This window comes from Diplotaxodon limnothrissa, linkage group LG2 (assembly GCF_057381915.1).
Source record: "Diplotaxodon limnothrissa isolate DT_005_m linkage group LG2, D_limnothrissa_male_GT1.1, whole genome shotgun sequence".
Lineage (NCBI taxonomy): Eukaryota > Metazoa > Chordata > Actinopteri > Cichliformes > Cichlidae > Diplotaxodon > Diplotaxodon limnothrissa.
The window spans coordinates 26469063-26494082 of record NC_140597.1 but is presented as its reverse complement, the minus strand read 5'-3'; the positions used below and the strand labels follow the sequence as shown (position 1 = coordinate 26494082).

At 43.0% G+C, this 25020-nt stretch overlaps 1 protein-coding gene across 2 annotated transcripts in view; it reads left to right on the top strand.

Annotated features, from left to right (window-relative positions):
- ppp2r2ba (protein phosphatase 2, regulatory subunit B, beta a) overlaps positions 1-24635 on the top strand; it is a 42202-nt gene extending 17567 nt beyond the window's left edge. Inside the window, exons 1-10 of one of the 2 annotated variants that reach the window (XM_085361762.1) lie at positions 4565-4685; positions 12113-12210; positions 13376-13541; positions 15419-15531; positions 17820-17997; positions 18300-18464; positions 20381-20550; positions 21145-21236; positions 21342-21465; positions 23745-24635. In XM_085361762.1, coding sequence (XP_085217888.1) covers positions 4616-4685; positions 12113-12210; positions 13376-13541; positions 15419-15531; positions 17820-17997; positions 18300-18464; positions 20381-20550; positions 21145-21236; positions 21342-21465; positions 23745-23900 — 1332 coding nt within the window. In that variant the 5' untranslated portion in view covers positions 4565-4615 and the 3' untranslated portion in view covers positions 23901-24635. Of the gene's footprint in view, positions 1-4564; positions 4686-12112; positions 12211-13375; positions 13542-15418; positions 15532-17819; positions 17998-18299; positions 18465-20380; positions 20551-21144; positions 21237-21341; positions 21466-23744 lie in introns of those variants that run through there. The other variant, XM_085361761.1, reaches the window with a different exon arrangement.
- The last annotated feature ends 385 nt before the right edge of the window (positions 24636-25020 follow it).

Here is a 25020-nt window from a genome sequence, read left to right as displayed (position 1 = left end):
GAAATCAGCTCAACTACTAAATAGGCTTTACTGTATATGTTTTGAATTACAGCTTTACCTTTCTACCTTAAAGAGGAAGAAAATGGCCTTTTTTAGTGTTTTTAATGTATTTTGTTTTATTTTGCATTTTGTGCTTTCAAACCTCTGGACTATTATAATATAATAATACAGTCCTTTCTTATGTTCAGTTAAAGCATCCTGGTCAAATGATGGCAGTTTTTAGGAACAGCTGTTTTGTGAGAATACCTGCTTCATAATTCTACAATAAATCTTGAAACAAAGTAGGTCAAACATTGCCTAGGGTTAAATCTTAATTCTGTAACCACAGCTTTCCTGAGTAAAATAATCCATAGTTTTCAATTTGCATGATTGTATGACTTCAGGCAGTTTAGATTTGCTTTCCATCACAGATTTTGTTGTGCTGTTCAAGGGACGGCAGCTATTCATTTAAAATATCTGAATGTATTAAAGCATTGTGGGTAGTGCTGTAAATCAATTAGCAATTATGGCAATATTGGATTTGAAGCTGCAGCAGCGAGCAGTTTTAGGCAGCCTCAGTCGGTCAGTCCACCACTTGTTCCAAGTGTCAAATAAATTGTCAAGAAATTTTGAACATGTCATGCTGTGAAATCTTTTATAGATATTATTATTGCTCAGCAGCTCAATCTTAATGCTCCGTTCATCATTAATCAAATGTCACGTGAACATGTTTCTTCATATTTGAATGAGTGCCCTGGTCATGTTGCATCCAGTTAAATGAACAGGTAAGACTATAACATTTGTGTTCTGCCTTCTGACATGGGCATGTTTCAGTCAAGCTGTGATGAACATGAACATAAAATGAATGATAGAAATTACTTGTGTGGAAAAAAAGCTGACTTTTAGTCTTACTCTGCCAGCACATCAGAGTTTTGACATCTGATGAAATATATGATAAACCAGCTCGATGGCCCGGGGCACAGTTTTTTGCGTCTTCATTTATGTTTCCAAATGGCGTGTCCCTATGACTGATCATCTCTTGACATTTCCCTCTGTGAAACCACGAGGTTCTCTGTTGAAACGCCTCCAACAGCTACTCAATGATATTCCATGAAATGTGGCACAGATGTTGTTTTTCCCCTCTGGAATAATTGTAATAACTTTAGTTACCTCTTCCTTTTGCACCATCAATTGAAAATGTCATGTTTATAGGAAATTTGATTTATGAATCACAAACCCTGCAAAACATTCCAGTCTCGTGTATACTGGTAGTTGAAGAACGATAGCATGTCAGTACATTGAAATAAATAGTGAACATGCTAAAAAGCATCACTAGATTACTTCACTTCCAGCCACACTGGACCAACAGGTCAACAGTGGTTCTTATAAACGCCGTCTCCATGCTGCACTGACTCACCTTCAACACCTGGGGACATATGCAGGATTGTTGTTTGTAGACCTCAGCTCTGCGTTTGATATAATCATGACCAAACTGCTAAATCTAGCTATCGGTGATGACACATGCAGGTGGATCAAGGACTTAACAAATCTCTCAGAGAGATGATCGAGATTTTGTTATATAGCCGTACAATAACAAATAAAGGTATTCTAGTAGCATTGTGTCTAAGATTTGACATGACCAATTTACAATCAAGATAACTGGTGTAAAATAAATTATTGCATTTTCAGCCCAAAATATGGTTACCTTGCGTATATGCTTTGGGATTTATTTACCACAACCTCCTATTTATTGGATTAACTGATGACAATAGTCAATATCTTCGCCTATTTAAACCTGACATTATCCACCGATCAATACACTATTGACTGAAGTTCTGAGATATGAGGTAATTGCAATGAAGGTGTAGAAGTATAGGGAACTGTGCCGAACAGCTGCGGTGTTCTCAAGTATCTATATGTAAAAGCGTATGCATGCGTTTTTTTGGTATGCAGACAGCGTCTTTGCCTCCTGTAGCCCTTCACCGGAATCCCCGGGTCAAGCAATTACAACACATCAAGGAAAGCAATTGGCCATGACTAAAATATCATTGCCACGTGATTGTGTCCCTATGTTTGGTGCTGCTGGAGTCTAATTTAACCCACTTTGTCCACACGATCGAGGAGAATTGAGGACACGCTCTCCAATTCTGGCCGCCCCCCAGAGCATTTCCTACAAGTCTGACACGCAGCAGCTGGGCTGTAGACGCTCAGTCACTAGTGTCTTACCCAGTGGAGTGGGAGATGGGGTGTAATGAGCGAGAGAGCTGAGGTAGCGGAGGAGAACAAGTAGCTTGGTGTTCTGAGGAGGAGGACAGCATCAATTGAGCCGCGGGGTGAAGAAACTTGGGGCCTTTTGAGTGAAGGCTTTGAGAATATGAGTGTATCAACCTGTAATTACTTTCTTAGTCACATTATGAAGTGCTGGAGGGGAATGGAATGCAGGTAAGGACTTGTATGCACAGCGAATGGGACCAAGGCAGGAAGAGAGGATATTGTATGGATGTTGTAGCATTGATCCCAGGCTCTGGCTCCAAGCAGCAGTCTCCACTTATTCCTTCATTATACAGTCAAATATCTGTGCTTTAACCATGTTTCTGCCTCATAATTTTCCCCCCTCAACTCCCAACAAAATCTGACAAAACTGAACCGCTCATCCATGTGGCTTCATTCTATAAAACCCTTTTGTCTCGCCGATTCCATTTCAGTTTATTCGGCCTGCTCAGCTGTGACTTAGCCAAAGTCTTTGTTGAAGAGGAGGGCTTTGTGTTTCTTTTGTCCCCGTATATCCTGTTTAAATATTGATAGAGGTGGGAAATGCTATTGACCACTCAGTTAAATCTAAGAGGGTCAAGGATGGCAGCATTTCTCTGCTGATTTCATTAAAGGTGTGGAGGACTGTAAATATGGAAACGTGAACCACGAGTCCTCACGGATGCTCCAGCAGCCTTCATTATCCCCCTGCATGGATAATGCCCCGTAATGTATTCTGATGGAGATGGAGTTTGGAGGTTGATGGGGTGTAAAACAGCATGTGTAGGAGGCCCCTGTCTTTTTTGCTATGTGCAGCATGCCTCCCTCACAGCCAGATCCCCATTAGTAGAGGAGAAGAGGATTGGATGTGCAAATGGTCCTGTGGATTAGAGAGCTAATGCATTTAGTAGAGGGGGCTCCACAATCTCTGCTGATGCTATGTGCGCTGAGGCTTGTGCAGGGGAGATACCCAGTCCCTTTGTGGTACCAAAGAGATTTAGCGTAAAGTGAGTAGATAGAGCTGAGATGCATTGCACTCTGATGCTGCACACACACACACTCATTAAAGATTATGATTTGACCAGAAGAAGCTTCGTTTTGTGCGTCGTCATTAAACTCAGCAGTGAAATCAGATCTTTCCCGAAAGAGCCGCAGATGGTGACCTTACTAATCTAATTAATCAGCCTCTGGTTATTTTTTCTTATTCTTTCTAGTCACCTCTGTTCTCTAGTTTAAGTTCACCTTTCCTTCTCTCTGTCTCGGTCTTTCTGCTTTGTGACCCCTCTCTGCCTTTAATTTCTGAATCCTCTGTCATGTGTTCGGACAGAAATGTGACATGTCATGCACCTCATAACACATCCATCCAAACCTCAGTGTTGTGGCTTGAATAGCTGTTTTTAGGGTCTTAATTAGAAGAAAAGTAACACAAGCCACTGCAGTGCATAGATGCCTCTGAAGCAGAATGGAGGAATGGTAGTTTAAGAGCAACCTGCTACCAGTGACTTTACACCCACACACACACAAACCTCGGTGGTTCAAAAATCTGTGAACAGATTTTGAAGTCTTTACTAGTCCTGGTGGTTCAACTGAGCGTCACGTTTGCTGCTTGTAGGTTTTTAAAGAGCCAGCCGTCAAGCAGCAGGGAGGGGCCCCTGCTGAAGCGCAGCAGCAGAGTGGGCAGCTACAGTGAAGCTCTGCGCTATCCGGCACAGTGAGTCAGCTGAGCTGCAGGGATCGCAGGCGCCGGGCCGTTTCGATCAATGAATGAATGAGAAAGAGCGAGGAGACCATGCAGAATCTGGATCCAGAAAAAGTGGAGATGCATCGCTGTAGGCTATGACATGGAAATGCGGAGGTGATCGGAGCAAGCTTGTTGACGCATAATCCCGCCCGCCCCGCTGGCACTGGGAGGGGAAAATCTCGCCTGCCTAAACTCCAGTCCTCCAGAACAGATTTACGGAGTGCGCCCATGCTGCTGCTGCTACTTCAGGTTCAACCTTCAAGAACACGTTTATTGAAATCATCATCAGCTCTAAGCTGCAGGTTTTCCGTGCTGACATTTTTGGGAGATACGCGTTTGAAGAGTTCCCTGAGGCAGACGCACCTATGACGCGCTGCAATAATTAGGCTATTAAATCCACTGTTGGAGTCGACACTGTCACTGCGTTGCGGACGGTCGGTCTGTTGGATGCCACCCGAGGTGTGGACAGGACCTGCCCCGTGCACCGTCGTCATCACAGGTATTTGATCGCGATTGTGTTGATTACACCGGAGATCTGGAGCCATGACAGGCCCCCCGCTGGTCCCACAGCCCGCCTGCTGACGGTACCGGGCAGGATGGGAGCAGGTCTGCCGCTTTCAGGATTTCGAATCAGCCGATTTTTCAATGGAGGAGGAGAGTGACACCCGGAAAATCAACAACAGCTTCCTTCGCGACCACAACTATGCAACCGAAGGTATTTTGATGTTGAAAAGAAACACAGTTTAAAGGTGTTTGACAGTAAATAACCTGCGGCTGTAGCTAAAGGGATGCTAATATCACAGCAAGAAATTGGTCAATCTAATTATTAAGTAGCCCGTAAATGACAGCAGGTTACACATAAGATGGCATAAATAGATGATAAAAATAAATATCCTCATGTTAGGCTATATAATGATGCTGTGCGGGGACTATTAAATGCATAAAGGTGGGATCACTTAAAGCTCGTTTAATCACCTTAGTCACAGAATAAGCTGGGGTTATTACGGGAACATTCTGGTCATTTGTGGTGAAAATCCAGTGAGAATGTAATAACTGGGCAGGATGGGGTGGTTTCCCATCACCGGTTAGCGCTATAATAAGCATCTTGATCAGAGTAATCAGGGTTTTTTTAATCTGTTTGGATTGTTCCTTGTAGAGGCACCAGTACAGAATGTTTTATTCCCTAGTTTCTGAGTTTAAAGAGAATGTGTGAAGTAGTGGGAAAAAATGTATTTTTTTTCCTTCTGTGTGCACTTGTTGAAAAAAAAAAAAAGGAGCAGGCAAGGTGCCCTAATTCAAGGAGACAACACAATGAAATATGGATCCATCTCTCTCTCTCTAGCACACATGCATCCACAGACACACGTTTTCACTGTATGCAATGCACATAACCTTTTTTTCCCACCCTGCAGCTACAAATGTTGCTCTGTTCCATGCATGTGTTTCTCCTCATTGACCACAGACATCAGCCTTTTGAGTTCCAACCTGTTAAAAGTGATGTTTAATACTTCCCTTATGTTCTGCCAATTAGCTCCAGCTTTTCTCTATGAGCTCCTTGGATCGCTAATGAACATAAAACACTGATTTATAGGTGAAAATGGTGGTTGATCTCATTATGCAATTATGCAGATTGCTCATAGACATTATCTGCTGCACTGATAGCATTGAGATTACAAAAACATTGAGGTCTGATGGCTTTTTGTTTTAAAATTATTGCAGTACAATCAAACTTCATAGAGGCTAAATGCCCTTCTGTACTGTATTTGTTGTAAATGCCAAGGGCCACATATGAATAACTTTATATTTTTAACCACAGATTAAGCTCAATTTTCAATTCCTTAATAAGTGGACATCTCCCATCTTCAGCTTAATTGTCCTATTCTGTTGAGTGGTTTTTATTGTTCAGTTTGATGCAGTGTTTCAGTGGAAGGCTTGCCAATTGTATAAATAGTTACTGCAGAACTGGGAAATCCTTTAGTTTTTTTCACACCAGACACATTTTGCCACCCACTTACCATAAGATTGGGTGAGGAACAAAATCAGTGAAAAGAGGAATGTAATTTCAAATATTATGGAGCTCCACATGGGATAAGATATTTATGGACACACTCTACACAATTGAACAGGATGGATGTTGTTGGAGGTTATGAGTGGCTGCAGGGTGGGTCAGAGCCACCACAGAGCTTCTGTGGGGCTCAGGTTACAGATGCCATTGCAGGCTGGAGGAGAAACAAAGTCAGGGCTCAAAAGACATACGTATGTTCTCATTCTTGCACGCTTTTGTGCCGTTTCCCCTCGTCCCTTTTCCTTCCTTTTCTTCATTCAAATGGAGAGCACCATTATTTGCCTAGGGCTTAGATGATTCTCTTTCACAACTAAACTCACTGCCACCGGTTCGCAGCGAGTGCGCGAGAGGGTGCGATGAATATCTTTGTTTGATGTGTGCGCTGAGATTTAAAAATGGCAGGGAATCTTCATCTCCCTGTCGCTCCTTCTCTGTCTCTCCCACTCTTCCATCTACCATCTCATTCATTCAGCACGAGGACTGTCAAATATGTCCTCCCAAAACAAAGGACCATCTAGTCTGAAGCCCATCTGTGCTTTTCAGATGTCTGCTTTTGTTATGTTTTATTGCTGTAATTTATGACTGATCATCACACTTCATATATCATGAATTACTGTGTGTGTGTGTGTGTGTGTGTGTGTGTGTGTGTGTGTGTGTGTGTGTGTGTGTGTGTGTGTGTGTGTGTGTCTCCTTTCAACCTCTAAATCCTTGTCACCCTTAAGTGCTATAAAGTCAGTCTTCTGCCCATCTCTATGAATTCCCCAAACTGCACATTTTTTATCAGACCCAGTATGTGCAGACCACACACACGCACACACACACTTTCTCTTTCTCTCTCTCACTCTCACACACACGTTATCTCTCTCTCACACACACACACTCACACACACACTTTCTCTCTCACACACACACACACACACACACACACACACACACACACACAGTGCTTGGTGGGTCTGTGGGTGGTTACACTGACTCTGTTGAACACGCTGTAGTCATTCGTAGTCAGGCATGAAATTTCAAAGTCTCCTCAATTTTAAAGTGAAGTTTCCAGAGTCATCATTATTATCTAGAGGGGAGAAAATTGTATTACACTCTGATTTGCATTCGGCAACCGCCTGCAGATGACACGTTGCTAATGGTGACAGAATGGATGATTTCTCACCGTGGCTGTGTATACGCGTGTTGAGTCAGTGGACTGTGGTGCTCCTACAACAGTTCATTTTCAGCCACCTCCTCCTTGGATGTTGTGATAATGGATGAAATAGCACCACATTGGGTTTAAAAATGCAAATAGCTTTCTGGCTGTGAGGCAGGACCTAACATAACGCCTGCTTTAGTATTGATTTCTGGTCCTTTACAATTTTGTTAGTGGAACAATGACTTAAAGAACAACTGGTCGGATATGTAATCCCTTCCTCTTTCTCTCCCCTGCCCCCCCCTCTTCTTCACATTCTACCTCTTGCTCTTTGCTTTGCTGTTATACATCTGTCTGATACAAGCTTGTGTGTGATGTGACCTCTCTAGCCCCACTGAATACTGATGCAGTCCCACTACAGAGGGCTCACAGCCTTTATTGCTGCCGCCGCTGCTGCTGAGAACAGAGCCAGAGCTCTGTCGGCTGTGCCAAGGCAAACGGCCTGGGGCCACACTTTAGGACCCCGGCATAAAAAGACTTAGCCCACCATACCCTCAGGTCCCATCCATTATTTACTATGAAGCACTCAAAACGCCTCGCCCCGCCTCGCCACATAGTGCAAGAAAGACTGTGCATGTACATGTATGGAGATGGTGAGGGGGGTAGCGGAGGCTTAATGGCAAGCTGTGAAGTTGGGGCGAGTCGCACTCCTTATTCAGCAGCTGCTTTCATCCCCTGATTAGCTTCTTATTAAGTCTGAAGCACCATGAAAATTTAATGAGAATTTATTAAAGAATACCCGTGGTGTTGCTACTGTAGGACGATGACAAAAATGTCCTATTTTTCTACTGTGATATGGCTTCCTGGTCAGTAGATGAGTTAGCACTGGAATAGACGTACTGTGTGTGAGTCATTCGGGGTGCAGCTAGCCTCAAGGCTAAGCAGTTCTTGACCTTTCTGGGATTTTATAATGGGATATATTTGTAAGTTTTGATAGCTAATTCCCGTGTCCTGTCGAGGAAGCAGCGCCACTCAGAATGCTACATGTGCTGGTGATAAGGTCACTAATAAATGTAAGGTTTTAGTCTGTACAGCAGCCATCTAATCTTTGATGGAAACAGGAAGATGAAAGGGATTTCACCAAAGCATCGCAGGCAGACAGATCGAGCGTGAGTGTCAGCTTTTGTTTTTGGTGGGGGATTATAATACTGCGCATCCTCGCTTTCCTACCATCCCCCCTGCTCTCTATTTTCAATTTCTAAAAGAATACCAAATAACAAGAATTTGAAATCACTCTTCTTGGTATTCAGCTTAGGGCCTGCAGGGGATGAATGCTGGTTCCTCTATCCCCTCTTCCTCTGCTCCATTTTTGCCCCGTGTTGTGTCTATAGTCAGATGTGTACCACGGCGACGTGTTAATGAAGTGTGAGAAGAGAAGCAGTATCACGTCTTGCCCATTTCACCCTCAACTCCCTGGAGTGTGGGGATACAAAAAAAAAAAATCACACATGCACACACACAAAGATACATGCACAAAAGAATCCACACACACACATGCAAGAAAAAGGAACACAAAATACACACACCCTGTCTCAGTCTCATGGGGCTGATCCTGGAGAAACCAGGTTAATTAGCTTGTTCACTCCAGATCTTACAAAGAGTCATTCTCTTCTGATGAGGAGACCTGCATTGTGCTCTGTTGCTTTATGTGAAGGTAATCGAGTTGAATAAACCCTTAATCATCTGACGGGGTACCGGACCAGTAGGTAGTGGGGTTTATTCAAAAATGTGATTGATCTCTATTGTTGGTGGTGTGAATTGAAGTTATTATCAGCTGCTTGTTCAGCACATGAATGGTCTCCATTTCCAGAGCATGTAATACTAGCGTGTGTTTATTCATTCCCTAGGAAGAATGGCACTAAAGACACATTTGTTAATTGTCATTGAGGGAACAAGACTGGCAGGTGAAAGGGAGTGTGAGAACAGACTTGAATTATCCTCCGGCTTGATCCTTTGACGCAGGCAGCTCAGCACAAGTGCTGTAATCCTTTCCCCTCTACCTCTAACAAAGCTTTTGCACAGCACCAGGTTGCTCACGTCCCTCCTTCTACCTGGAAATACTGCACACCCCTTATGCAACTTGCTTTCTATTCAGGCACACCTTTTTCAAGTCTTTGTGTCTTACACAACTCCGCAGTGCCACGAGATCAACGTCAATTTGCTTTCTTGTTGCCTTAGCTCCTGACAGGATTATGCGTTGTCTAGAGGTTAGGCAGGGCACTCTTATTTTTGGTCTCTGCCGGTGTCTGTGCCAGTGAATCTTGCTGTACAAGCTTTTATTGAGCTATTTTGAGAAACCGACTTCTCTCCCCAGACCTTTCCTTTCTCTGTGATTGCATTTAGTGGCACCTCTCTCTTTTGGGTGGTGTGCTGTGCACAGGCCTCTATAAATAAACTCAATATTCTCCCTCCCTTCCTGGTTTTCCTGTGTCTCTGGCTCTTCGTACGGGGTTTTCATTCCAGAATCGATGCATATCTATGTTTCCATCCAGCTGGTCTGATTGCCAATTCTATATTGCACAGTGAAGGGGTTATTGGGGGTCAGATTGTTGGATAGAAGCAGATAAGAACTGTGCCATGCCTGTTTTAATTCAGTCTTCCATGTAGACATCTGAGCAGCAGGCCAGCAGGCTCGTCTGAGTTATTACTGGTGATGGATGTGTGTTATCTCAAGCATCCCTCTGATGCATCAGGAAGCGCTGACCTGTCTTTGTCAGACCTGGCTGGCCACAGGATTTATAGGCTTCATCTGGTTGTGTGTGTGTGTGTGTGTGTGTGTGTGTGTGTGTGTGTGTGTGTGTCCATCCAAGTAAGCATTTGATCAGTCCAGTGTCTGGCTTCCCTCTAATTCAAGTCATCTTGGTCATGTAACAACTGACAACAGCAGAAATCATTTGAGACACCCTGCCCACCTGTGACAGTGCTGCGAATTTATTTTTCTATTGTCATAAAGTTTCATTTGAAGAAGATGTTTGCCATTCACAAACGCAATTACAAGTCATGTCTGGTCTGAAATCATTTGCATGAAAGAAAAAAAAACTCATTTAAGGGAGCATTCCATCACGTTAGCGTGTGTTTCAGCTCCACTGGCTCTGCCTGGTTGATCATTCAAAGAGATGATTGAAGGATGTATTCGTGTGTAAACTTGTTAAATAGCATCCATCAATTACTGTTTCCCCTCAGTGACTTAATGTGTGGATGATGATGATGAGGGAAGGGAAAAGAAGAGAGGCAGTGGGGGGGGATGGGGAGGGGGCAGAAACAGAGAGGAGAAGGGCAAAAAAGGGCGAAACCAGCTTTGATTAAAGAATGCTGAATGCTAAGCCGATTCCATTCGATTCACATGAGTGACTTTGGCCTGGTGGTACTGGAAGACATTACTGTGTATGTGTGTGTGCGTGTGTGTGTGTGTGTGTGTGTGTGTGTGTGTGTGAGAGAGAGAGAGAGAGACCTCATACATGCACTACATGTATGAGGTGTACAAATGCATTTACAGAGCGCCTTTAGCATGTGTTGCTACAGTACATGCAACACCAGCATGGTGCATTGAAGGGTTCTCCCAGGCTGCAATTAGGTCAGACTTTGTCTTCTCTGTGAAAGGTCATTATTTCTTCATTCAAATATAATTAGTTTTGCCCTCCCACATCATGTCATTATCAACACGTGCTCGTAAGAATCCCTCTGGCCTCATCTGTGACTTTCTCTAACATTTAAATTAAAACTGGAGGAGGACAGAGCCAGATTCACAGTATACACACAGACAGGATGCATGGTCATTTCCACCATGCACGACAGGTTTTTGTGAAGCGATGAGTCCGTCTATGGGGACTCTATTGTCTGAACTTGTGTGCTGCATTGAACTGAACTCGTTCCCCCAGATGCAGTAGCAGGTTTTTCACTCTATTGCAGCTCTCTCTCTCTCTCTCTCTCTCTCTCTCTCTCTCTCTCTCTCTCTCTCTCTCTCTCTCTCTCACTGTCTGCTGAATTACAGCTAGCATCAGCAACTAAGTCAGAGAGCTATTGACACACACATACACTCTCTCTCTCTCTCTCGCTCTCTCTGACTGCCGCTAGAGATGGAAACGGTCTCCATAGCAACATTCCCCTCTCCTGTTCAGAGCTCCACCAGCAGCAGGTCCACAGAGGGCGTGGGGGGTACAAAACGACAAGCGCTCTCTCTCTTTCTCTCTGTCTAATATTATTGTCACTGTTTAAAACCGGGCTAGCCTCTGCTGTGGTTTGCGTGTGTGTGCGCGCGCGCGCGTGTGTGTGTGTGTGTGTGTGTGTGTGTGTGTGTGTGTGAGAGACAGACTTTATGATATGACAATTTATCCCTGGGCTGTATAATACGTAATTACAGTCACCATTAGCCTTTCCTAAATTCAGGCAGTTGTATGTCTTTGAGGAGAGGAAAACCTACCTTAAGGGTAGGTGTCCGATATTTACTTTCTGGTGAACCTGTAGCTATGCAGAGATGCTTCAAAATGTAAAATACAGGCAACTGATAACTGATGTTGCTAAAACACATTAAAGCTTTTTGAATGTGTTTTGTGATGAGCAAGAGTGCGGCGGCAGAGTCCTCTAATAAGCAGAAGTGCAATTAAATAACACAGATTGGCTCACTTCAATCAGACAAGAGTCTCAATTATCATGCAGTGACTCATCCAGTGGTTTCTCCTAACCTATATTTCCTCCAAACTGGGCTGTCTGCACCGAGGAGTCCTCTGTGGGACTGTCATGAGATTCCCCTCCCTTTTCTCCTGAAGTGTTTTCTAGAAGATCCCATTGAAAAAGTGTTTCCTTTTTTCTGTCAGATACTTGACAGGTTTGTTCACACTGACATTTTCTCCCCCTGTCTGCTCTGCTTCCTGTGTTGCAGCTGACATTATCTCAACGGTGGAGTTTAACTCATCGGGGGAGCTGTTGGCCACTGGGGATAAAGGAGGTAGAGTGGTTGTCTTCCAAAGGGAGCAGGAGGTAGGAAATGCCAACAATGCAGTGATAATTATGCTGTCCTTCAGCTGAAAAGGATTTGACAGCCTTAAAGCATTAACATTGGATTGTTTGTTTTTTTGATAACTAGCAAGCAAGAGGATGTATTTCAAAAGGACAGCTGTAAATATGCTAAAAAACAAAAAGCTTTTGTTGGACCAACATTATGAGGACATGTAACAATGTGGCACAAAAGTACTGTTGAAAGCCCCAATTCGAAAATCTAGTCTGTTCTGTTACTCAACATATAATATTCCAGAATCTATGTAAATATATCATAGACTGTATAAAAAAATGGATGTGGCCACCATGAAATCGCTCATTAATTTTTCCTGTGGTATTAACATTTTAATATTACTAAAAAAAAAGTATAGCTTCCAGGTCGGGAAATGAAGTCTTCGCGGAAGTTCCTTAAACCTATCCTGCATACTGTCTGAGGGCCACCAAATGCCAATGGCTGTGGTTGCATAAAAGACTTCTGATCCTATATTTTCCCATTTTCCTACATATGGGAAATGCTAAACACTTACCTGCTGCGTTTATGGTTCATATTATGGGTCATACGGCATAAAAATTAAGTCTTTTTTTGTAAATTATTTTATCTACCCGTTAGCTCATTGGCTAACAACTGTTGTTGTTTCAGTCACAAGTTGTTAGCCAGTGAATGACCTGCCCCTCCTGGTCATATCTCATTTTTCCAAACAAGATGGTGACCCCCCCAAAACCCTTATCTCGCAGCCTCAGAACGAGATATCATTTCCATGTAACTTTTACTTTTCATCCGTGGAGGTAGGGGCTTGATGTAATTGTGTCAAACCAGAATTAGGAGAGGAGATCCCCAAATGCAAAGCTTGACTAAAGTGTTTTATTACGTTTTGTCATTGTTCTACTATGTATTTTATTCTATTGTCAAGTGTCCTTGGGTGTCTTGAAAGGTGCTTTTAAATAAAATGCATTATTATTATTGGTAGTAAGCTTCCTAAGGGGGAATTTAAGATAAATTAAAGATAAATTACATCTTTTCCAAAATGCTAGATCTAATATTGAATCATTTACACCTGTCTTATAATCACGGGAATCTAATGAAACTTTCACCAAAAAAAACAAAGTCTACCTGTGCTTCACTTTCTTTTTTTTTCTTCCTCTGCAGAGTAAGAGTCAGCCCCAGCGTCGTGGGGAGTACAATGTTTACAGCACATTCCAGAGCCATGAGCCAGAGTTTGACTACCTGAAGAGTTTGGAGATTGAGGAGAAGATCAACAAGATCAAATGGCTTCCTCAGCAGAATGCAGCATATTTCCTGCTTTCCACCAACGGTCAGTACACCTAAGGTGCTGTAAGAGCAGCACAACTATCAGAATGGTCAAAAGAACCAATAATCTATCACTGGAGTAGGGGTGGGCGATAGAAACGATATACGATAGAAACGATATAAATTTGGCCAACGATAAAGATTTTGACTACACCGCTCTATCGTGATAGCGCATGTTGATGACGTCATCAAGCAGCGCCTGTTTTGGTCGAAAGCATCGCAGCTATTGCATTTGTCCCTAACCACCAGAATCCCTCACGTTAACTGTTATCGAATGGAAAAAAGTTGGCGTTCATTCCCCAGCTTCACTGCGCTAATGTTATGCTAACATAGCTGTGTCGCTAGCAATCACGTAGCACAACATTATATACCAGGTAGTCCTACTTCAGTAACCTTGCAAACACCAATGCTGTTTAGTTTTCTGTCTTCATTTATGTTGGAAGTGGTAGCAGAGCTGTACGTTTGAATTAGTTTCAAAAATCTCTCAGTCAGAACATGGTATATCATGTTTAGGTGGAAACTAGCGAGCTAACTTCCTGTTAACTTCTAACTCCGTTAAATTTAATAAATTCTGTTTTCATGGATGCCTGGATGTTAAACTTAATTGTTACACCTGGTAAAGCAGCATCGCTGATGATTTTATTAAAGATGAAAGAATTTAGACCGTTTTTAACTCTGTGTTCGTTTGACTTTGGGACCTGAAGAGGACGGAGTTTTGGACCCAGATTACTCCGCGAAGCTCCTCACTACGGCAGCCGTAATGCTCTGACAATTCATCAAGCAGTGTGGCTTACCAAAGTTGTACTAAAACATTTTTTAACAGATTTCTGCACGCCAAAATCTGTTCGAGGTCAGTAAGCACAACCAGAATTCATACATAAAGCACACTCTCGATTTTTGAGAAAATTAAAGGATTTTAAGTGTGCCTTATAGTGTGGAAAATACCTTATACAGAAGAAAATAATATATCGCGATATATATCGTTACCGCACGTGCTTCAAATTATACCGCGATAGGGATTTTAGGCCATATCGCCCAGCCCTACACTGGAGTATGTTTACATGTGAGCTAGTGTTATTAGTCAGGTACTGTGCAAAATGATTCATTCGTCACTTTGCAGAATGCTCAGATTTGCAGTTGATGTAAAAGGAGGTGTGATGAATATCACTTGACAGTGTCTTTTTGACTTTTTGGGAGAACACAGTGTTGCTTGTTTTGCTTGGGTGAGCAAGTGTCACCTGCAGAAGAGTTTCAGATTAAGGGCTTCATGCATGGCTGTCACAGCAGGGCCACATATTAAGGCATGTGCCACCACACACGCCGTACATGTACGAGAGCCACAGCAGACAAGTACACACATCAGCTGAGAGATGTCTTGCAGATTGTGGGCTTCACGCATGGCTGCTACAGACGTGCTTGCGGTGGCTGGAGCAGATGGTGGAGAGTCCTGTGGCGATGGCCTCGCTGCTCTGACACCGGCATCGCAGCGGAAATTAAGAGGGGAGAGGAAAAAAAAAAAAGCAGACAACCTGACTGCGGCTGCCATCCACTTCAGTAGACCGAGAAGATGAGATGTAACCGATGTTTATATGATGCAAAAATTGAAAAGCAACCCAGATGGCTTTTCCAGGGTGTGGGAGGGGAGGGGCGAGGGTATAAACAGCAGCAGGGAAATTAAGTCAACTTGTAGATTGATATCGGTGACATCAGAATCTACGCAGGAGTCGCCATTCATCATCCTTGCTGGCTTCTGCCCAGCTACTTGCCAGATTGTATCCCCAGCCCCCCGCATCCATCTTGTATCTGAGATTCACTCTGCTGAGCCGTGATCTAACTGTATTTTGTGTATGTCTGTGCGCCTGTGTGACGTGTCCACCTCAGACAAGACAGTGAAGCTGTGGAAGATCAGTGAGAGGGATAAGCGCCCTGAAGGCTACAACCTGAAGGATGAGGACGGACGGATCCGAGACCCATCCACCATCACCACTCTACGGGTATGTGAAACTGTTGAATGTCACAACACCCATGATGTCACATACACTGCGGTGAAAATAGGCTGCGACTAGATTACACTCACTTTATTAGACAGTGCACAACATTTGAGTGGAATGAAAACATTGCATCGATGGCACTACTTTGAATTAGTCCACAATGAAATGGACTGCAATTTATGGACGTGAAAATTAGAGTCAGTGATGGCAGAGTTTTTATTCTCTGTCACTAAAAACCACAGATTTTCTATTTGAGGGGAGGCTGGATGACCCAACGAGACTGCGATAAATCTGACAAAAATGAAATATTTGAAGCCATGCATCAGTGGTCCGGGTGGCTTAAGACTGAAAAAACTACTATAGAAAAAAGTAAAACATGACAACTTACTGCCACTATATCCATAAATAACAAAAATGAAGAATATTTGTGCTCTGTGGAGGCTGAGATAGGCTCCAGCGCCCCCCATGACCCAGATAACAGATAGAGGGTAGATGGATGGAGAACTATTTATTTATGCATGGATATCAGAAATATTTAAGAATATTTGTGGTGCTCAGTTTAAAAATGAAATTAAAAGCATCACCTAGCAGTAGCATCTTTCATTTAACCTTTTGGTAGATTCCTGTTTTACAGATCCCACAACTGCTGCTTGTAACCCAGGCTCACGTATTTTGAATGAACCAGCGTTTCTGGAAAGACCTGCACATGGAATCCAAGCAAGCAGAGTTCAGATAAGCTGATTAAGTCAAAATTTAGCATTCAGCCTTTTATGCTATGATAGCCTTTAATCCAGCATGAACTTCTTAGTGACATATGCTGCACGCCTGTGTGTGTCACAGTTGTTTTTTCATTTGTGATCAGTTTCAGTCCCGATAAATGAGAGTCTGACACCAACAAAGCAACCTGCTATCTTTGGACTCTTTTGAACTTCTGGCAGAAGAAATTGAGAATGAGCGATCAATATGTGCGCTGAGATGAACACCGTGAAGGGATCATCCTCTCTCTCTCTCTCGTTTTTATCACTCCGCTACCTATTTAATTTTCACACAAAAGAGGGCACACACAGACACACAGGACTGTGTCTGTGTGTGTCTGCCATTGCAGATTAGTGCTGTGTTCAGCGTGTCTGTCCCTCTTTGTCTGGCTGGCCAGGGGATCATAGCAACCTGGAGGACAGGCCGGGACTGTGGCAATCCTGTTTAGAGGCTGTGAAATCTCAGCAGGGGGAGAAAGCAGAGGAGGAGAGGGAGGAATTCACTAATATTCATCCTAGAATTCATACAATGATTTAAAGTTTATCATTCAGTATCTCATAAAGACATATATAAAACATTATAACCTACTGATTTACTTTGAAGTATTATTTTTAAGGCAGAAATGTATAAATATATTATGTTACAAAGACAATCAGATCACAGCGAATCTGCAAGGGGCAAGCTGAACGGCACAACTGTCAGTGTTCGGGGGTTATGGGTTAATATGTTCTGTGTCTCTCTGGACAGCCAGTGAAAGACATGGAAATAAAGTGACATCCACGGAGATACAGCAGCCTGCTGGGCTGCCATGTCTCTGTCAGTGCCAGCAACGGACGAGAGAAAAAGGGAAGAAGCAGCCGATTTGTTCTCCTCGCTCCCTCCCCTCTCTTCTCTTTGTCTGGGTTTTATCTGGCCAACGGGGGGCTGCATGCAGACTGGTACTGGGCTTCTTTGAAGCCCGAGCAGCAATGTGCAACTCTGGGTTCTTGTGTGTCTGCGTGTGTGTGTGTGTGTCTGTGCAAGCTTGTCTTAATTCTGCAGAGTTCAGTTATCATTCCTCAGCAGGGCCTGCCGATGCCCTCGGGCCATGTCTTTTTTTCCACCTCCTTCGATTTCTCTCCATTTTCTCTTTCTCCATGACACACACACACAAACAAGAAAGCAGGAGTGACTTGGAGAAAGAGAAGGAGGCGTGATTACTGGGTAGCTGTGTAGCAGAGAGATATTTGCGGTCTGATTGAACCAACTCATCAAGCAGCCCTTGAGCTTCTGTGTCATTAAGATTTGCGGAGTAAATGTCAAATAAATCCCCGGAGTCATCCGATTGTGCCTCACACACAGACACACACAAAACTGCCCAAATGGTCCTCACTAAAATATCTGGACAATCACACACACCGACACAAGTATAGACACAGATACACTCACAGAAGGCCAGCCTAGTAATTACTACCCTCAAAAACCTCAAGCTGATTTTTCTATTCTTGCATATTTGTCTGCATTACTTTACATTTTCCCTTAAATGTTCACTCCAGGTGCCGGTGCTTCAGCCTATGGATTTGATGGTCGAGGCTACAGCCAGACGGGTGTTCAGCAACGCCCATACCTACCACATCAACTCCATCTCTGTCAACTCCGACCTTCAGACCTTCATCTCCACCGATGACCTTCGGATAAACCTGTGGAACCTGGAGATCACCGACCGCAGCTTCAGTATCCTCTTGTTCTGTTTTTTTTTTTTTTTTTTTTTCCTATGATTATCATTGTTTTCATTTTTAAAAAAGACAAAAAAGAGAAGAAAAAAACACTCAAAATCATACTTAATTCTTTTTAATTAATAATGATAGGGTGATAAATAGATTTGAGGTTCTAAAAAAATCATTGTTAGTAACAGTTTGTACATAAAATATGTATTTTTTTCCAGGGCTGCATTTCAGTAGTGGCACGATTTTTCATTTTACTCTGTGGGTTACATGTCCACTGTAGTCTTCTGTTCCTTAGCGGTTCTCTCTCAGACATTGTGGACATCAAACCAGCCAACATGGAGGAGCTGACGGAAGTAATCACCTCTGCAGAGTTCCACCCGCAGGAGTGTAACACCTTTGCCTACAGTAGCAGCAAAGGTTCAATACGCCTCTGTGACATGAGACAAGCCGCACTCTGCGACAAGCACTGCAAATGTGAGTACCAGAGCATCATGGGAGCAGATTTAATAAGTGTCTTAGTGTTCAGGTAGACCTACCAGAAACGTGGCTGTTTTTATCTAGCCACAATTCTTTAAAGGTTCACTGAAATACTGAACACCTTTGTTCTATTGTATTAATTTATTCCTTTAAGGCAGACAAAATTTAGATACTGGAGAACTGCAAAATTCACGGGACGCAAAACCGCAAAAATCAACAATTTCCATCGATGCCTTTATTGCCATTGAGGTGATGGTAGTCAACAAGGGAAATATAGCCCGATTCCAATATTCCACACCTTGGCTGTAAATTCACACTCAGCTCCACCTTTTTTTTTTCAGCTGTGACATGTGGGCTTCCCCTGCTCAATATGCCACGATTGATAACACACGAATAAATCTTGTAGCGCGTCTCAAACAATGAATGGCCTTCTCCGAAGCTTGACATCACATGGATACACTTTAGCTGAATGAATAATGAATACATTGACATTTTTGCTGGGAAATCAATGGCTTAAGAGCAATCGCATTAGTCCCTCATGGACACACCCTGTTGTTCAATAATGTCACTCATTTCCTCAGACGTATTGATGGATCCACTGGACCCAGCACCAACACGGCCTGTTGAATTTCACATGAGCATCACATGAGAGCTGGAAAAAAAATGTTTACATTTGGAGACATTGGGCAGTTGAAGTTGTCGGCTTCATACTCTGATTGTTTGGCATGTGTGTGCCATTCCTAGACAGGTGCTTGTAGCAAACACACACAGGCAAAGCAGGCAGGTGCTCTTGTTAGCCTCAGGAGAGGTCTGTTAATACCAACCTACTGTCTCACTGCATTAACGTTTACGGCTCAGAGCAATGTAAAGCCTTCTCTCCTGCACTCACACACCACTCCTCCTTTTTGTGACACACACACAACACAAACTCACAATCATAGTGTATCTCCTTCTATATAGAAGGATATATATATATATATATATATATATATATATATATATATATATATATATATATATATATAATTCTGGAGCACGCTGCTATCAGTCAGTTTTACAGGAAGGATGAATGGCCGCCGAGGATTGCCAGTGAGCTGAGCCCCAGGACAAATAGAGAGAGGGACCAAACAGCCCCCCTGCTGACTCCCCGGGGACCCTATTATCCACCCGTGGATCTGGATGGGAGGGAGGGCAGGGGCACACATGCATATATACATGCACACATTACACTTGCTCTTATTTGCACGCATTCGCTGGCGCGCGCACATACAAATCCAGCAGGGCTCATATGGACCCAGCACTTTGACATTGATTTGTTTTTCTTATCCCTTCCTCATCCCCCCATTTTTTTTTTCATCTCTCACACTGCATCCCTAGTTAGACTCCCCACTGACACATCACAGAGCTATTCTCCAGGCCTCAGCTGAGGAGTGGGATTGAGTGGAAGTGGGGGGAGAATGGTGGGGGAATTTTTTTTTTTTGGTTTTTTTTTTAAAGAGAGAGAGAGAGAGAGGGTAGGAAGGGTGGGAGGAAAAGAGGAGGAGGAGGAGGAGGAGGAACAATAACTTGACAGCTAACGATGGAATGCCTGTCTGTTATCCCCAGCATGCTGGCCTACACACGGAACAGCAGCTGCCAAAATCAATATGAATCATAACCAATATTTACCCACCATGCTGACCCACAACTATCTCCCTAAACACACATGTAATTCTGTGAGGAGATGCAGCTGCTGCAGAAAACTCAGCATCCAGGCATTGTCGTGGCTGTCATTGTTTTCTAATAGCAGCCTCCACTGCCCAAACCGAATCTTCCTCCTTGAAGCGATTTAAAGTCTTTAAAGCAGCGAGCACCAACAGTGTAAAATCTTCTGTTGAAAGATAACTGCTTTATACATTTTCTTTTACATGTAGACTTTGAGGAGCCAGAGGATCCATCCACTCGCTCCTTCTTCTCTGAAATCATCTCATCCATCTCTGACGTGAAGTTCAGCCACAGCGGACGCTACCTGATGACAAGAGACTACCTCACTGTAAAGGTGTGGGACCTTCAAATGGAGAACAAGCCGCTCGAGACGTACCAGGTACGCTTTTCATTGTTCTCTCGTGTGCTTTTTGGATAGCTTGAGGGCTCCAAAGAAAATGTTCCGCTGCTGAAGTTAGTAAATAACCGCTGTGCCCAGATCAAATCAAAACTTATTGATTTCAGGCTTATCACTCAATATAATCCTGTTTCACTGTCACCCTGCCAATCTGTAACCGTGTCATGTGTAGCAATTACCCCAGGAGGGCTTATTGAGCTGAATGTCCGTAAGAAGACGGATAGTATAGGCGCTGATGGAACCCGGAGGGCAGAACCTCCCACTGTGTGGTCACGGCAGTCACGTCCACGCTGTCTGATCAGGGGAAGCCATCTTAGGGCAGATCATGATTGATAAGGCCATCAACCGGGCTCAAGGGATTCTCTGTCCAGTTCCACCTCAGCCTCCACCTGCTACCTAGCATCTTAGCACAGGTCACCAGGTCTTGAGGGATTACTGAAAGCAGAGCATATGGTGGTGCAGCTTATGGTTTCGGTGTGTTTGCCCACTAAAAGGCAATGCGAAGAACTCCAAAGGCCTATAAAGACTGATCCAAAAAGTACTGCAGATTGTCATGTTTTTGGTTTTGTTCTTCAGGTTCACGACTATTTACGGGGTAAGCTGTGTTCTCTGTACGAAAACGACTGCATCTTTGACAAGTTTGAGTGCGTCTGGAATGGATCAGACAGGTGAGACTTCTTTTCAGCGCCGCCATCGACCAGATCTACCAACCGCTCGGTCCATCCAGCCACCCCTCTCGATAACACCCCCTCTCTTCTTTTTTCCCTCCTCAGCGTCATAATGACCGGCTCTTACAACAATTTTTTCCGAATGTTCGACCGAAATACCAAACGCGATGTCACACTGGAAGCATCCAGAGAGAACAGCAAACCCAGAGCTATTCTGAAGCCTCGCAAGGTACCATCACCAACACAAGTTATCCTTTTTAAATTCAAAGACATCTGGTTTTAGTCTTATAATGCCTCACCGCAAGTGAGTTTCTAATGGAGAAATGCTAATTATTCACTGGTTCTCCAAAATTGTGATTCTTGCTGGATTGTGTGGATCTGTGACAGTTAATATCTTTTGATTTGTCAAGCAAAAGTATTCAATTTGTTAATTTGGAAACCTGTGATTGACATTATTTTCACTATTTTCTGACATGTTTTCACCAAAGTATCAGAGGCAATCATTGACAGACTCATTGATAATGTAATTAGTTCAGGGTTTAAGCAATGATTGTCATAATCGATTAATTTGTCAATTATTTCCTAAGCCAAATGATTTATTGAATATCTATAAAAAGCTGGTCAATAGTGAAATTTCCTGCTGTAATTTTCACTGATTGAAAGTGGCACCTCCAGATGTCTTTGAGTTCATCTATGATATTCATTTATGACAAAAAAAAAAAAGGATTAAGTAAATACCAGCAGTTTTTGTGACCAGTCGGTTTTGAGATTTTAAAGTAATGGTGTCACTAAAAACAATTCACTTCCCCTCCTTATATTCTGTAACTTTGATAAAAATGTCCTCACTAGAAATCTGCTGTACAAGTCCAGAAATTCAATATCAAAACAGACCTGACTTAACAGTGACAATCATGACTGAATACAACACACAAATGAACAAAAGAAATGTGTTTAGTATATGTACACAGTGCAGTCTTATGTTTCAAACTGCAGTAATCCGGTCTTTAAGTGATGACGTGATGAATACTGCTTCCGGGCCCAAAGTAGTCTGCATTTAATAAGGCTGTCATGTGTTTTAACATGTTTTAATGCTTTGTATCTTGTTCTATTTAATCTCAACAAGCCCCTAAAAACAGTCAGTGATCACTGTCAGCTTCTCTCGGTTTTTATTACTGCTAATCACTTTAAAGCTCAGTTTTTAAACCCTTACGATGTAACTACAGCCCAGCCCGTGCAGCAGTATATTAATGACTAACCTTGTATTGTGAATGGATTATCTAGGTGGTTCTCCTGACTGACGTTTGGTCAGTTTACAGTAATGTCTTCTGCCATGCAATTGCATTTGCCCCTAACCATTGGGAACCCTTATGTTAACTTTTATCGTGTGGAAAAAAGTCCTCCGTTTGTTAGCGTTTGCCCTCCAGCTTTACTGTTTATGTTATGTTAACATAGCTTTGTCATGCTAGCGATCACGTAGCACATCATTATATACCAGCTAGCCCAACTTCAGTAACAAATGTCGTTGCTGTTTAGTTTTCTGTCTTCATTTATGTTGGAAGTGATAGCAGAGCTGTACGTTTGAATTTGTTTCATAAATCGCTCAGTCAGAACATGGTATATTATATTTAGATGGAAGCTAGCAAGCTAACGCCCTGCTAACTTCTAACTCTGTTAAATATCATAAATTCTGTTTTCATGGATGCCTGGACGTTAAACTTAATTGTTACACCTGGTAGAGCAGCCACATTGATCATTTTATTACAGATGAGAGAATTTAGACAGTTTTCAACTCTCAGTAATGCTGCAGTGATCATTTGACTTAGGGACTTGCAGCGGAGTTTGGGCCCAGACATGGCTAATGACGTCAGACTTAAAGACCGGATACATGTTTTCAGTGGAGAGAAGAATCTTTTGTATACACAAAGCTGTAAAGAACAGCTTTAGGTTTAGGTTTTGAAGCACTTTAGGTTTTGCTTGCTCTCATCAAAGTTCTGTTTTCTGCTCATGAAAGATAACTTTAGATTTATGTTCTTTCATGTGTAAATATGGGGCTAGCTAATTTGCTAACTCAATCTTATATCAACTTTGTAAAGTGACCAAACCTGAAACAAATGTTGGTAATAGCCCTTTTTAAGTCCTATTTTTAGCATTTTGGCTATCACCATTAGAGGTTTTTGAACCAAACTGACCATATCTGGAAGGGTGCAAAGCTATCAGCTAACACTAGCTTGGCTCGTTATCAAGATGCATCCATTTATATCTCGCAGACACAGATACCTAATAAATACAGCCAGACTTTTAACTCACCAAAACTGGAGCATGGGCCTCTTAACGCTTAGCACCAACACGGTTTAGAGGTCCAGCTCAGTGACGCCATTGACGCCAGCTACAAGCCTAGTCAGCACCCCACCCACCCCGTCATCTTTCAAATGACTGACATCAGTGAAACGTGCGAGCTGCCACACTCCCACTTCTTAATGCCTCTTCATTTTTGTTGTTGTCCTCCAGGTGTGTGTAGGTGGGAAGCGGCGTAAGGATGAGATCAGCGTCGACAGCCTTGACTTCAGCAAGAAGATCCTTCACACGACGTGGCACCCACATGAAAACATCATTGCTGTAGCAGCCACCAACAACCTATACATCTTTCAGGACAAGGTCAACTAAAGGGCAGCCTGCCCCCTGCTGACCCCTGACCCTGCACCTGTAAGGGGCTGCTGTCTTGAATTCCCCGACTCTGCTGATGACGACCAGGGTAAAAGTATCCAGTGACTAAAGTGGGGGAAGTGGACAGCACATGTTTTAGGAAGCAACAACTTGATTCCTTGAAATCAAGAATGAACTTCTTCAATTTGACTTATAATTTAATTTATTTAGCCATGCGGACACCCGAAGAATTGTTTCCCATGCGTTTATGCAACAAGAGGATTGCTACCATCACATTATGACGTAGCAGCACTCTGGACCCTAAGGACAGAGGCAGATGTGGGCACAATGAACAGAAAATAGAGCACACTGACAGAAACCAGGCCTACGTGATGGTGGCTCACTGTCATGTAGCAACAGTGCCCCCTGTCTTTCGGTCTTCTCATGCTGCAATGCATGTGATCAACCCTGCAGCCTCTACGTGAGGCAAAATTCCTGAACAGCGCAATGTGCTGCAGAAGAGGAAAAGACTGTTAATCTCTGACCCGCAGAAACTGAGTTCTCGCTGCCTGTGACACAACACAGACAGTCTTTCTAGTACCAATCTCGTGTCTCCTTGTGAGACTGCTGTAGTCTGTAATGTGAATGAAGCCCTTCCAGGCTGTGTCATTGGGTTTTATTTAACGCTTTTGTTTTTGTTGAGTCCTTCTCTCGGTCAATGAGTCTGTTTAGAAGCTGTGGTGCCTTCTTTTGGTATGTGGGGGTTCGATGTAGTGGAAGGGAGGGGAGGGGAGGGTCGGGTGGGGAGGAGGGGTAATGGCTACAAGGAGGGAGTGTGTGAATGTTTCAAATGAAATGTTAACTTAGGATTTTTTTTGTTCTTTTTCTTTCTTTCTTTCTCTCTAAATAAACAAACACACACACAAAAAGCTCCACACAGGTCCCAAGTAGAAAAAGTGCTTGAATCAATGTAGTCACAATTCTACATTAGAGCACTGGTTTCATGCTTGTGAGCTCAGGGGAGAATGCTGTGATATGTACAAAGTAATTGTTGCTCTCACCTTGCAAGTCAGTCTGATGTTGTCAGTTTGCAAGAGACACAAACAAAGTCACATTCATTTCTAAATTTCTTGCCACATTT